At 44.6% G+C, this 14435-nt stretch overlaps 1 protein-coding gene across 4 annotated transcripts in view; it reads right to left on the bottom strand.

Annotated features, from left to right (window-relative positions):
- Positions 1 to 10718, bottom strand: part of ERAP1 (endoplasmic reticulum aminopeptidase 1) — a 31852-nt gene extending 21134 nt beyond the window's left edge. For 3 of the 4 annotated variants that reach the window (XR_008379028.1, XM_053586108.1, XM_053586129.1), the window contains exons 1-6: positions 10090 to 10235; positions 8153 to 8696; positions 5952 to 6090; positions 2474 to 2608; positions 1523 to 1643; positions 593 to 747 (exon numbers count right to left, since the gene is read on the bottom strand). Coding sequence is in view for 3 of the 4 variants with exons in the window: in XM_053586108.1 (XP_053442083.1) it covers positions 593 to 747; positions 1523 to 1643; positions 2474 to 2608; positions 5952 to 6090; positions 8153 to 8679 (1077 nt within the window). In the remaining variant the exon portion in view is untranslated. Of the gene's footprint in view, positions 1 to 592; positions 748 to 1522; positions 1644 to 2473; positions 2609 to 5951; positions 6091 to 8152; positions 8697 to 10089; positions 10236 to 10501 lie in introns of those variants that run through there. The other variant, XM_053586119.1, reaches the window with a different exon arrangement.
- Between the last annotated feature and the right edge of the window lie 3717 nt (positions 10719 to 14435).

Genomic DNA, 14435 nt, shown 5'->3' with positions numbered 1-14435 from the left:
CATTTCTATGGAGATTGGATTATCTGCTGTCTCTGATGGCAGCTGTACATAAAAGACATTCAGAAAGAATTACAGGCCAGCTCTGTGCCTGTAGCTCAGCGGCTAGGGTGCCAGCCACATACACTGGAGCTGACAGGTTCGAATCCAGCCTGAGCCTGCCAAACAACAATAAATAGCCGGGCGTTCTGGCAGGTGCCTGTAGTCCCAGCTACTTGGGAGGCTGAGGCAAGAGAATTGCTTAAGCCTAAGAGTTGGAGGTTGCTGTGAGCTGTGATACCACAGCACTCCACCCATGGTGACATAGTGACACTCTGTCTCAAAAAAAAAAAGAAAGAATTATATATTAGGTACCTAATGTCAGTATATGAATGTGAACATGTATCTATAGAACTAATATTTTCTCAAAGTAAAAATAAAAACCCTTCAAAATGCATTCTAAAACATGAAACCTAATGTGCTAAGGAAATAGTTTTTCTTACAAGAAAGATGACAAGGTAAAAATTATAACATGCATAGCCTCACATTTCCCATACGAGTGACATCAATACAGTTTAACTATACTTTCCAAAGGTGTGAGTAAGCTTGTACCAACCTGGTGGGCGAGTTCATGAGCCACAGTCATTGTGATGGCAAGCTTACTTGATGCAGAAGACTTCTCTGCATCAAACAACAGAGAAGATTCTCTATATGTTGTCAGTCCCCAGTTTTCCATTGCACCAGACTGAAAGTCAGGAATAGCAGCAAGATCTTGGGTAGAACGTAACAAAATAATGTTATCAATCTCTCCAGTACACATCCCCCAAATGCACTTCATGTGTTAGGTGTTAGGACAGAGAGCCATGCTGTCAGTGCAGAGATGGAACTCTAGACTGGGAGAACCTTCCATAATGCAAAAAAGGGGGCTCAGTGACTCAGGGTCACTTTCCTGGGAACACAGCAAAGTCAGACTGTGTTTCAGCCCTTCTGACTCCATTTCTAGCTTTATTATTATTATTTTTTTTCATTTCTAACTTTCTGATGTGGAGTTTGAGGCACTGGATAATATTAACAATTACTTCAATAATCTACTCGGTTGTAGATGCCCAATACCTACATATACCTAAAGCCTCAAACACACAAGAGTTCTAAGGGTTCATACAAGAAAAAACATGAAGATTTTCCTACACCATATAAACTTATTCATTCAAAAAGCTTACTGAATACCCTCTATGTCCCTGCCAAGCATATGGCAGCAATGAAAAAGCATAGCCACTTCTCTGTGCTGTTTGCCCACTAATCAAATCAGAAGGCAAAACAGTCCCCATGCTCTGTGCCTCAGGAAGTGTATCAAGATATGTCACTGAAAGTCACTGCACAGATCAGAGGTGAAGAAATGTTCAGGGGGTCAACCAGATGTCTGATGCATGCTGGCATTATGATGGGAGGGCTGCTGATAGGAGCCTGGGGTGCATCAATTATCATGACCTATAGTATGTCTGGGACCACCCAGTGCCACATCACAATATCTACATAAAATCTCTACCTTGTTTGGGTAGGGGATATGGTATACTGAAATAATCCTCATAAAATTCTAGAAGAGTCACTGCAGCACCCAGCGCGTAATCTGCCTGATGTATCTTGTCTGGCACAGCATATATGGAAACCTAAAGAGAAATGCAAGAAAGGTAGCTTTGAGTAGCTTCTCTCCACCACTGCATCAGACTGACATTAATGCTTTCCTACTGTGGGGTATGGTCACCAATATTAAAGAAGACAACTGGGAATCCCATTTCTTGTATTAATGCTGACTTTTTCTGATCAATTCCACTTCTGAAAACTACAAATGTTGATGATACACACAGAAATTTTTCTTAAATGTGTTCATAAGGTAGCAAAAAGAAAAGGAAGACTTAGAGGCCAAAAGTGAAGTGACAGCCAGGTTTTACTGAGGGTATTAGTAGAACACAGCTGGACATGAGTTTTGGTTCAGAAGAGCTCAGGGGACATGAGGCAAAGTCCAGGGCCTGCTCCCAGTGGGAAGCTTAACAGGACATACAACCCCTGCATAAAGCTGGATCCTGAAGGCCACGCCCCCAGTGTAAGGGTAAACTAGAAATAACCAGTCCTTTCTCCAAGCTGACTGCTCTATCTTCCTTCCTTCCCATAGCCAGAAATCCCTTAGGATAGTCAGTAACATTTACTCCAAACTGCAAAAGGTTATACACAGAAGTAATCTAGAAACTATTGAAAGATCTAGTTCGACTTACACCTTCCAAAGAAGTAAGAGCCAGGCTGAGGTTGGAGAGCCAGGTTGGGGTGGAGGCAGGACCACGACCCAGTCAGGCCAGGCCCCCTCTGTGTCACTGTTATGAGAGCCTCGCTGTACCAGTGGGCATCCTGGTTTGCTCAAGTTTGAGCATATTCCCAGGACACAGGACTTCCAGTTTTAAAACCAGGACAAGTTGGTCACCATATGTGGCAATCACAGGCTCACCTTGACTCCGCTCTTGGTCATCTTGCTGACAGACTCAAAATCTGAAATAATGAAGGCTACTAAATAGGTGCTCATCTTCACAGTGACATCAAAATGGTCTTCTATGAGTCCTCCAGAAATAGTCACAGATTTTACCTAAAACCAGAATAACTCAAATTATCAAATAAGTCAATTATCTTATACAGCAAACATACATTATAAAGAGACATTTCCTAATTACCAGACAAGATATTGAATGTAAATGTCCTGGCATTTAAATAATTACTTTAAAAGTTCTCTTTCTATTATCTAATTGAAATTTAGATATTAAAGTTAAACTTTTATCAATTTCTTTTTTTCTTTCTTTTTTTTTCGAGACAGAGCCTCAAGCTGTCACCCTATGTAGAGTGCTGTGGCATCACAGCTCACAGCAACCTCCGCCTCCTGGGCTCAAGCGATTCTCCTGCCTCCGCCTCTCAAGTAGCTGAGACTATAGGTGCCCACCACAATGCCAGGCTATTGTTTTGGTTGCAGCTGTCATTGTTTGGTGGGCCCGAGCTGGATTTGAACCTGCCAGCTCAGGTGTATGTAGCTGGCGCCTTAGCTGCTTGAGCCACAGCCTCCAAGCCAGTCAACTTTCTTTTTTTATTGACATGTAATTTACATACTATAAAAATTACCATTTTAAAGTACACAATTCTGTGGTTTTGATTATATTTATAAAGTCATACAATCATCAACACTCAATTTCTTTTAAATAATCCAGGCGATTGCAAACTGACTCAGATTTAATATATATGGATTGGTCACATGGACAGGACAAGGCAAAGGTAGGGTTGCTGGTTTTGCCAAGCTGTGGTCCACTTGTCCTTAAATGTACACATTTGAGACTGACTTGGAAATGGAATGTCTAGTATATTCTGTGCACTGGGAAAACACATAACCAAGTACTACCTAAAAACAGCTTCTGTTTTTCTACACAATTAAAAGTCATCTATAGAGAGGCCTGATCCTGCAAAGCCTCTTCCAAGCTCAGATTTGCCTCCTTGGAATCAGCTTCTAGGTGCAGTCAGGGAGTAGTCTTGTGAGTTGAGTGGGGTTGATGAAGGTACAGTCTCAGGTCTGCTTCCAAGAAAGAAAGTCTAATACGTCTGCAATAAGAATCACTGAGGCAAAATATTGGAGAAAAACAGCCAGAAGTAGCCTGGGGAAACCATGTGAGCAGGTTCTTTTCCTGTCGTCTCATTCCCATCTCTATTGCTATCCCCTCATCCTTCTTAACATCCACCAGCCACCAGCCATGATGCCACTGCTCTCCATTGGGACATTAAAACCAACTGCACTAAGCAACCTAGGTCTAGCCTCAAAAAATTCCACATCATATTTTCTTTTTAAATGCCTCTGTCCACTCCCAACAAAAATGCCAATTCCTAAAGTTCTGCTAATTATTAGAAAACCAATCTGATCAAACTAATTCAAATGCAAATGATGAACTCCTGCCCACTATCCAAACACTTCCATGTTCCAAAGGTTTATGTTTGGTTTTCCAGCCTTCAAGAAGATCATCTCTTTTGAGACACCACTGTATTACCACCTCAGTTCCACACCCACAGCCTGAGGTTTGGCCCCCCCATTACATTTATGTCCAAGGGGCAAGACTACATTAGAGATTTTCCTGTCTTCACAGGTGGATCCTGGATACCTGTAGAGTTAAATGGCAACATCTTCCTGGAGCCTCAGCAGACCCTGGCCTTCCCTCTACAAGCCATGAATATCTCCACCAATCCCATTTCCCATTTATTCCTTTATCTCTCTCGTGTCTCCATCCTATTCCCATTCCTTTAATCTCCAACAACTACGATGTCTAAGTAGAGAACTCACCCTTGTCCCAGGGAGCAACACCATAATACTGGGGGAGAGAACTGTATTTTGAAAAGCATATGATGTGTCTGAAATTTCTATTAGGAAAATAACACAATTGTTTCTATTCTTTTCATATATGAGGGAGGAAGGGGGACAAAAGTCCTTGGCTGGTAGGGATTTTCAAAGCGTGTTTTCTATAGGCAGGGGTCCTCAAACTGCAGCCTGCGGGCCACATGAGGCAGTGTGATTGTATTTGTTCCCGTTTTGTTTGTTTTTTTTTTTTTACTTCAAAATAAGATATGTGCAGTGTGCATAGGAATTTTTTCATAGTTTTTTTTTTTTAACTATAGTCCGGCCCTCCAACGGTCTGAGGGACAGTGAATTGGCCCCTTGTTTAAAAAGTTTGAGGACGCCTGCTATAGAGGATAATCCTCTATCCTCCATGAAGGGGGTCATAATCTTGTTTGAGGAAGGGACCCATAAGGCATTCAAAGGTGGGTCTGGAGTTTTAAGGTTGAGAAGTGCTGTGCCAGAGTGGGTCTGTGGTGCTCAGGGTCCACTCATGCTAAGACAGTGTTTCCCTTCCCAGCAGAAGGATGGAGCTGGTCGTTCTTCAGGACTCTGGGCTAAGCCCAATGTCTCCTCCTTGGTGAGCTTGTCTGCAGAGAATGTGCTTCCAGGAGTCAGGACGCACTAGTGACAGAATCACAGCTCAGTTGACGATTTTCTAAGCTAACAGAATCCAAGGATGAAGGCACTTAAGGGAATAGTTTTATTCACTTGGCACGGTCATCTCACAACTTTCAAAAATCAAAGGGAACACCATCCATATTTGCTTTGAAAGTGGAGAATAATGATTTCTTTTAAGGGAAATGAGCTAACTATCATTACTTACATAATATTCTAAGAAGACTACTTTTCTTCCCTTTTTCTGTCTGCTCAATTTTGTGCATATAATTATAAATCACATACTTAGTATATAGCATATGGAAATTATAGAAATACACTACACACTAGAAATATGGCCTTATTCAAAAAAGCACTCTCTTTAAAATCCTTTAAAAATTTTATGGGAGGGTGGCACCTGTGGCTCAGTGGGTAGGGCACCGGCCCCATATACCAACAATGGAGGATTCAAACCCGGCCCTGGCCAAACTGCAACAAAAAAATAGCCAGGCGTTGTGGTGGGCACCTGTAGTCCTAGCTAGTCGGGAGGCTGAGAGAAGAGAATCACCTAAGCCCAGGACTTGGAGGTTGCTGTGAGCTGTGACACTACAGCATTCTACTGAGGGCGATAAAGTAAGACTCTGTCTCTAAGGAAAAAAAAAAAAATTATGGGAGAAAGTGAAGGTGAAAGTATTTTATGAAGGACGCTATCATTTAAACCTGACCTGAATTCTTAGTTTCCCTCCTATCAACACTAATAATCTGTAATCTTACTGAAATCCTGCACTTTTCAGAGGTAATTTTTTAACTGTGGCTTGAAACAAAACCATAGGTTAGAAATGAAAGAAAAGGAAAGTTAGCAACTGTCTACCAGGCAAGAAAACAGGTGACCCAAACGTTAACTGTCACTGGGGTAACGCAAGCCACAGAAAACCAACAGGTTTCCTGTGACCTGGAAGCTAAGACTTACCAAGGGCATGTTGGAGATAGCGAGGTGCTGAGGCTCCCTTCTAATCTTGATGGAGAAACGTGCTTTGAGGGCAGGTTCATCAAAGCAGGGGAAGGCCATTCTAGCTGCAGTGGGTTCAAACTGTGTTGATGCAAGTATCCTAAAATAATGGCAAGTCAAATAAAAATTGAGCGTGAAGTACCAGGAACTGTAAAATAAGGGTTATTGCAATATTGATGGATTTCACTACTAAAAAACAGTTTTATATGGCAAAAGCTATCATAAGCTCAATTAAAAGACAAGTTACGAAAAAAGGGAAAATTCATAGAAAAGTATTTAAAGAAGAATTAACAAATAATGAGCTCTAAAAAATCCGTAAGAAAATACCCAATGATGAAGTGGAATCTCAGGGAAAGATCATAAATAAGCAATTCAGAAAAGAAGAAACCACAGATTGTAAATAAACATACCACAAAAGTAATATAAATTAAAGGGAGATACCATTTTTTGGCCTTTCTGCTCTAAAAAGACCACCAGCATATGGCAGTGGCTAGGAATGAGGAAATATCACAAGGCATATAAAAAGTTGGCAAATTCTTTGACCAATTTTTATGTCTAGGTACTTATTCTAAAATAATTTACAAGGATGTTCATCAAGTGTTGCAGATACTGAACAGTTGGAAAGAATTTAATTTCTGCCCATGAGAGAATAATTAATGCACAAGCATATATTTTAAGTCATTAAAGTGATACATAGTGATAGTCATTTATATAAAATATCTTTCTAATATATGGCTGGAAAGTTCCAATATAAGTTGGCTGGGTGCCTATGGCTCAGTGGTTAGAGCGGCAGCCCTCTGCACCAGGGGTGGCAGGTTTGAACCCAGCCTGGGATTGCTTAACAAAAAAGCAAGACAATATATGAAGTTAAAAAATCTATTGTAAAGCAGAAAAATAACTCCATTTACATAACATAATACATTTGTGTATCCCTAGGGGAGTCTAGAAAGAGGTTCCCTGAGATAGAAGGAGTGGTTATTTCCAGGAGCTATTATGGGGATAAATTTTACTTTTTAAAAAATTCTTTTTGGTAGCATCTATTTTATCTTGATAAAATAATAGGGAATTAGAAAAATAAGCTACCAACAAAATTTGACTTTAAAATTTAAAAAGAACCAAAGTAAGGCAGGTAGGGATGCCTAAAAATGTTTTAACTGAGAGAAAAATATTTCCTCTAATAGGCTGTTACGGACTGAACTCCCCATTCCCAAAAGATATGCTGAAGTACCTGTGAATGTGATTTGATTGAAAATAGGGTGGTTGCAGCTATAACCAAGTTAAGATGAGGCCATCAGGCTAGACCCTAATCCGATATGACGGGTGTCCTTATAAGATGATAGAAGTTTGGACACAGAAACACAGGCAAGTGGCCAGGTGACAACACAGGCAGAGACAGGAGTAAAGCAGCTACCAGACAAGGAACTCCAGAGATCCATAGTCACCACCACGTGTAGGGGAGCAGTAAGAAAGGATCCCCCTTGGAGTCCAAGGAGTGCCTGGGCCTGATGACCACCTGATTTCTTCTTCTGGCCTCCAAGGCCCTGAGAGAATACATTTCAGTTGTAGGCAGCCGCCTCACTATAGCACTTTGTTAAGACAGACACAGGAGGGTGGCACCTGTGGCTCAGTCGGTAAGGCACCGGCCCCATATACCGATGGGTGGCGGGTTCAAACCCGGCCAAACTACAACCAAAAAATAGCCGGGCGTTGTGGCGGGCGCCTGTAGTCCCAGCTACTCGGGAGGCTGAGGCAAGAGAATCGCTTAAGCCCAGGAGTTGGAGGTTACTGTGAGCTGTGTGAGGCCACGGCACTCTACCGAGGGCCATAAAGTGAGACTCTGTCTCTACAAAAAAAAAAAGAAAAAATACAGCCACAGGAAACCAGTGCAAGACAAGAGAATTAGAAATGTTTATTATGTCTCAGAAATCTAATTAAATAGGGATTTACTCTAATAGAACCGGAGGAAAGAAAATTGGCTAAAATAAAATGAAAAGTGGGATTTCAAAAGCAAGGAAAAACACATTCAGCCATTTTTAACACTATAAAAAACATGTAAAAGCAGAGCTGAAGAAAGAGTTCAACAACCAAGGGAATTTTAAAAGACAGCCCATCTGAAATACTAAATTTAGTGTGTACAGCACCTAAAGGTTAAAAGAAATTACCTCATGTCCCCTTCCTTGGTTCTGTAGGTACTTTTATAAAATCCGTGGAAGTTCTCAGAGAGATTGCCAGCATATTGGATGACAACTGTGTATGGAAGCCCAGCGAGGAGGGGCTCTGGGGCCAGAAGTGCGATCTGCTCAAGGGGAGGATGCTCCAGGACCCTCAGTGGCTCTGCAGATGGCTGTTCTCCAGCCCCTTTCCTGAGGCTGGCCTTGGAGACCTGCAGGTGGTGACCATGCAGGATGATGGCAGTGGTGGGCTGGCTAACTGCTATTTCTACTTCCACAGTTCCCCAGAAGGTCAGTGTGGTGAGATTTGCATGAATCATGAGGTCATAATGAACAGGGATGACATGCTCAGGAAGTCGCATTTTATTCCACGGAAATGGTGTCCCATCAGGGGCTTTTGGAGATGCAGCTTCACTGTTCTGACACCATGAAGGAGTTGACACAGTTAAGAGAGTCACCAGGGAGGGAAGTAGACAAGACAAGGCTGCAAGTGGCCATCTGAAGGACAGAAATACCATCTTCTTGGTCACACTACCTAGCAGCACAAATGTACAAAAGCAAAAATAAATCGCTAAGTAAAAGTTATTAAGCCATTGTGGAGACAGCATAATTGTAGATAGTGTCCACCCAGATGTCAGAGATAAATAGAAACTTCCCCAGAGTATTGGCTGGATCTTTTCCTGAAAGTAACACTACCTTCTTTTGTTATTAATTCATAGAGGAAAAGCTTATGGTTAGCAATAATCAGTAACACAGTTGGAAAGCATCATTTGGTTTCAACTTTTAAATTTGTATCAGTGGGGCTTGCAGACCCAGTGGCTCTCGCCTGTGATCCCCGTGCTCTGGGAGGCCTAGGGGGTTCTCTGCAGCTCACGAGTTGGAGTCCAGCCTGAGCAAGAGCAGGATGAGAACCCATCTCCACTAAAAATAGAAAAACTAGCCAGTAATACATCCTCCCAGCTATTACTCCGGAGGCTGAGGCAAGGGGATCGCTAGCTGCCAAGAGTTTGAGGTTGCTGTGAGCTACTGAGGAAAGAGAAAGAAATCTTAAGACTCCTTAATGATCCCCAGAAAGCAGCAGGCAGCTGCAGAAGAACTCCTCCTCCAAAGAACAGAACAGACTTTACACTGAGCTGAAATTACCTTGATTTAAAACTGACAGACACTTAACACCAACAATATGGAAGAACCTTTAATTGCCTTGGAGAATTCATGTGCCTAAAGGCGTAAAAATGACGCATATCGGTTTTTTTTTTTTTCAAACTGCAGCCATAGTGCAACACTATGACACCACGGCACGCTACCTCGGGAACCAGAGTGAGACTGTTTCCACTTCCTTCCTTCTGAACCCAGCGCGCACAAACTCCAGCGACGTGAGGCCGGCTTTGCCCTTCCGCTTCCGCTAAGTTAACTTGCTGCCCCCGCTGGGGAGGTTTATACAGACCCCTATCCTAATAAAGCCGGCTGGAGCGGGAGCGAAGTGGGGAGAGAGAACTGCCTCAGTAGGCACTGGAGCAACAGGGAGGGAAGGGACCCCAGACCGCTTGGGCCGGCGGATGCCGCAACACCCCACCCTACCCTACCCGAGCAGTTCACACAAAGCCACGTTCGTTTGTCTGCCGCCATCGGCAAGATGCCCTCCTTGGCCTAACCTGCCGGCCACCCGCCCTTCCCACTGGCCCTCCAGCAGAATCGGTGGCCTGCGAGGCAGGAATCTCGCGGACCGAGGAGCGCAGGGAGCCGGAGGCGGGCCACTCGCCCCGGCCGCGTAGGACGACACCCGTCGCTCTTCCCGCAGGCTCAGGCCCAGCCAGCGACTCCCCCGCCCGGCTCTCTGCTCCGCGGCCTGCGCCCTAGGCCCTCGGGCGCCGGCGGGCGCGGGGTAGGGGCCGGTGCCGCGTCCGCTCTTCCCGGGGGCCGCGCGGTACCTGGGGGTCCGGCCCGAGCCTGCTCCTGCTAGCCCCTCTGCCGACCGCCTCGCCGCCGCTCAACCGAAAGTGAAAGTGGAGCCCAGATCGCGGCGGGACGGCGCGGCTGGGTGAGTCGGCCGAGCGCTGCGGCAGGAGCCGGGGAAGGGCAAGCCCGGGGCCGGAACGACCTGGGGAGGTCGCCTCGCTCAACACCGGGGTTCTAAGTGGGCGCTGCGGGCCGGGAAGCCAGGGGACTGGGCGGGAGGAGGACTCCGTTCTGAACGCGGGTCCTTCCGCGGTGTGTGTGTGTGTGCCTTTTGAGGGGTGTTTTCCAAGCGATAACCATTAGCTCCGCCGGACTCCGGGTACCCCGCCGGGCTCGGGCCTCGGCGGGGACCCAGGCCGGGCAGGAGCTCCAGCCCACACTTACTCCGGCCGTGTCTGTTCGCTGAGTTCTGCCAATGGGCCGACGCTCTTGGCCCGCCTCAAGGATCCCTTCCCCCAAGGACTCTAGTTGTGGCAAAAGGCTAACTTTGCGGGTTCCCCAGAGGGTGTTCCCCATGGGGAACACGGAAGAGGGTGGGTTACAGACGGCCCGCAACTGCCTGCCACTACAGAGCGCAGCTGCGCCCAAAGACTGGCTGCTTCCCACATTGTATGTTCCCCTGGTTCCTCTGGGCAAGGGACCAATTCTCCGGGCAAGTGACCAATGCTTAAAGCATTTCTGCCTGGATGAAATGTCTGAAAAGTCCATCTTTAAACAGTTAAGGGTAAACGAGGTAACAAGGCAGGAAAGCACGTTGGAGCTAACCAAATCCTACAAGTGGTCCCTGGGGTAGCAGGGTCCTTGCAAGCCGTTCTCAGGCTTTTCTTCCCACTTCCTTATTGGCCTCCTTCCCTTGGAGAATTGATTCCAAGACACTGGAGCAGTATTTCGCAGCTTTTTTTTTTTTTAATCTTATGCCCACTCTTGACAAATGTAACATTTAATGTTACATATTATCTCCAGTCAAGAACATTTTGCAATATAAAAACACTCTATTCCCAGACTCAACCAGGGTGGGATCAAGGGAAGATTTTTCAGTCAAATTCAATAAGACAGAGGAATTTGGGAATCCGGTAATTTCTGTATGCTCGGAATTTAGCAGTAGGCATAAACAGATAACTCCAACCTCCGAGCCTGCCAGGCATCTCTGGGTGCTCCCAGATTACTGGAGATTAGAATTTCTTGTCCAGGACAGGAGCTGTGGCTCACATCTGTAATCCCAGCTGGAATGCTGCTTGACCTGAGGAGTTGGAGACCAGCCTGAGCAAGAAGGAGACCCTTGTCTCTGCTAAAAATAGGAAAACTAACTGAGCCTTGAGGCAGGCACTGGCAGTTCCCAGCTACTCTGGAGTTCGAGGTTGCTGTGAGCTATGATGCCCCAGGATTCTAGCCTAAGGCAACAAAGTGAGATTCTGTCTGGAAAAAAAAAAAAAAAAAGAAGAATTTCTTGTCCATTAAACACATACCCTGTTTCCCCAAAAATAAGACAGTGTCTTATTTTAAAGTGTGCTCCTAAAGATGCGGTAGGTCTTATTTTCAGGGGACGTCTGATCTTTCCTGTAAATGGGTCTTATTTTCGGAGGATGTCTTATTTTGGGGGAAACAGGGTACATGTATATGCTTTTATATTTATAATTTTGGGTGTGATGGTTTTCCTTTAATTTTTGGTAATTTTTTTTTAGTATTTCTTGAAGGTCAGGATGGCAGGGTCAAATGCACCAGACTGAGGCTGGTACAAAAGACCACTCAGGAGGCAGGAACAAGGCAGAGCCTCTGAAGAAAGTGGGACAGAATGGAGCTGAGTGTCCTCAAGGAGAGAGCTGTTGCCACCACCCCACCCCACCCCCATCCCTGCTGGTTGGCCACAAGCTCACCCTGGACCACAGTTTAGCCTCAGTCACAGTGGACGCGATTTCTTCTTCAGGGTCCAAGTGCACTGCATGATAAGCCAGAGAATTGACAGCGTTCCTTCTAGTGTCAGAGCCCTCAGTTGGGGGAGGGCTAGGAGATGCAGACCCTGGAGTGAGGACTTTTTAAGGACTCCTAGTTGTAGACTCTGTGAAATCAAAGCAGCAAACTATCAAGCTTAGAAGTGGTTAGTATGAAATAGTGAGAGCAGAGGTACCTGGGTTTATTGATTCTCTATAATTGTCACACACTGTGCTAAATGCTAGTAATTTGCATGTGTCCATGTGTAATTTTTTCAGCCATCCCATAATGTAGATATTATGCTTGTAGATGAGAAAAGGTTGTCTTTGGCAACCTGCTCAAAGACAAAGAGATTAGGTAGTGAAACCTATTTGGACCCTACACAGGTCTGTTTCATTCCAAAATCCATGCTTTTCCACTAAATCACACAGTTTCCTCAGGTTGCTGTTATTCACTCCCTCCCCTCCATTTCACTCAGTGCTTCTAGCTTTGCTTCTCCAGGCAGCCCCCATGAATTCCCATCCTGAAAAATCTTGGAGTCTCCAAATTTTCTTTCAGTGGGGAGTAGGTTATGCTGCTGTAAAAAAAAAAGTAACCCCAAATATCAATAATTTAAGAACACAAAGCTTTATTCCTAATTCTTATGGTTAGGCAGGGGACTCTGCCCTGCTAGCCATGCAGGACTCAGGGAGACAGAGGCTCACAATCTTCTGGTTTATCTGAAGCTCTGGGCCTTCTGAGTCACCACGCTAGGAAACAGGAAGTACAGAGAGAGCTTTCTACCATCTCAGTGCTGGGCAACACACATCACTTCTACTCATGTTTTATTGCCCAGAACGAGGAGGGACGGCCAGGCACTGTGAACCGCATGGTGTCAGAAGGTCAGGTGAGCCTGGGCATTGCCACACTCAGTCCCAGATATGAGCCAGGGAGATGGGGGAGGTCCTCCTCAGGCTTAAGCCACTAAAACAAGTACAATTTTGGGCTATTACTGATCAACAAATTTTTTGAAATATTGGATTCCAGATATTGTCAAGTGGTGTTCAGTTTTGCTCTGGTTGATTCATTTCCACATTCAGTAGTTTTTAATCAATGTCAGCATGTGGTTCATTTCTTCTGCTTTGCTGCCAGAGTTGCTACAATTTTAATCATATTACTGTTCTTTTTGATGTAAAATCTTGCTCAGAATCATGATGTAAATAGTCAAAAGCAGGGCCTCTGGGATCAAAAGGGACAGCTTCACCCTGTCCGCCTTTCCCATTACCATGGCCCTCACCAACACACACACACATACTATGGTCCCAGGACATGGCCACAGGCTCCTAGGGCCCTAGAACTCAAATAAAAAAATACATAACAGAGCTTTTGTTTTTAATGTCAAAATATTAAGGGGATACAAATGTTTTTGTTATATGGATATTTATTATTTAAAAAATAATAATATTGTCCCTCCTTCTTAGTAAAGAGGATGACATTTTTCCTACCAATGCCAAATTGCAGGACAGGCCTGCTCAATAACACCTAAACCCATTTTACTAATAATCAGAAACAGAGAAAAGGTAGAGGTGCCAAGTAGGAAGACTATTTCAAAGCAGGAAACTGAGCTCTGGACAACTAAGAAATTCCTCTGAGATGACATGGTTTGAAAGCATTTACACATACTTGACCCCCACTGGCTCTTCACAGGGCACTCATGAAGGTGGCTTATAGTTCCATTTCTCTAGAATGAAGAAACAGAGGATTTGAGAAGGTAGTGACCTACCAGGAGCCACCACCTGGGAAGAGCCTGCTTTAAAGTGAAACCAATTCACAGGAAAGCAGAGTGACAGAAACAGAGGAAGCCCTCAGATCCAGCTGTCCAGAGCAACCCTGTCCTTTGGACTTTCCAGTCAGGAGGACCTGGGAATGACTTTTCGATGTAGTCAGCTGGAATTTGGCTTCAGAAAGAGTCCATGTTACCATATGACAGAGCACTACAGGAGGAAGCAAGGGCTGCAGCCTCTGTAGAACACCCGGAGTTACTGGGTGACCCGTTGTGTGGTGAGCGGGCCATGGGGTAGCAGGGCCCACACAGCCTGGGGAATATTCAAGGAATGAACCTCCAACTGCTTCTCCTCTGTTCCCCAAACAGCCATATTCCTTTCTTCATGCTCCCTCTGCCAAAAGTCAAGTAGCTCTTTTTTTTGTCTAGTGAACTATGCAGAGATCCTTGAGATCTCACCCTTCGTTCTCCTTGTCATATGCTAACAAAGTTGAATAGAAACTACTGAGTCACATAGTTCTTCCTTTATTTTGTTAGCTATGCAGCGATCCTTGTGATCTTTCCTTCTTCCTCCTTGTTACATGTTAACAAGTTCAGTAGAAACAATTAAGATGATTTTTCTTTATT

Source organism: Nycticebus coucang, chromosome 1 (assembly GCF_027406575.1).
Source record: "Nycticebus coucang isolate mNycCou1 chromosome 1, mNycCou1.pri, whole genome shotgun sequence".
In the NCBI taxonomy this organism is placed as follows: Eukaryota; Metazoa; Chordata; class Mammalia; order Primates; family Lorisidae; genus Nycticebus; species Nycticebus coucang.
Note: the sequence above shows the minus strand (reverse complement) of the source record. Positions and strands in the feature narration are given on the sequence as shown.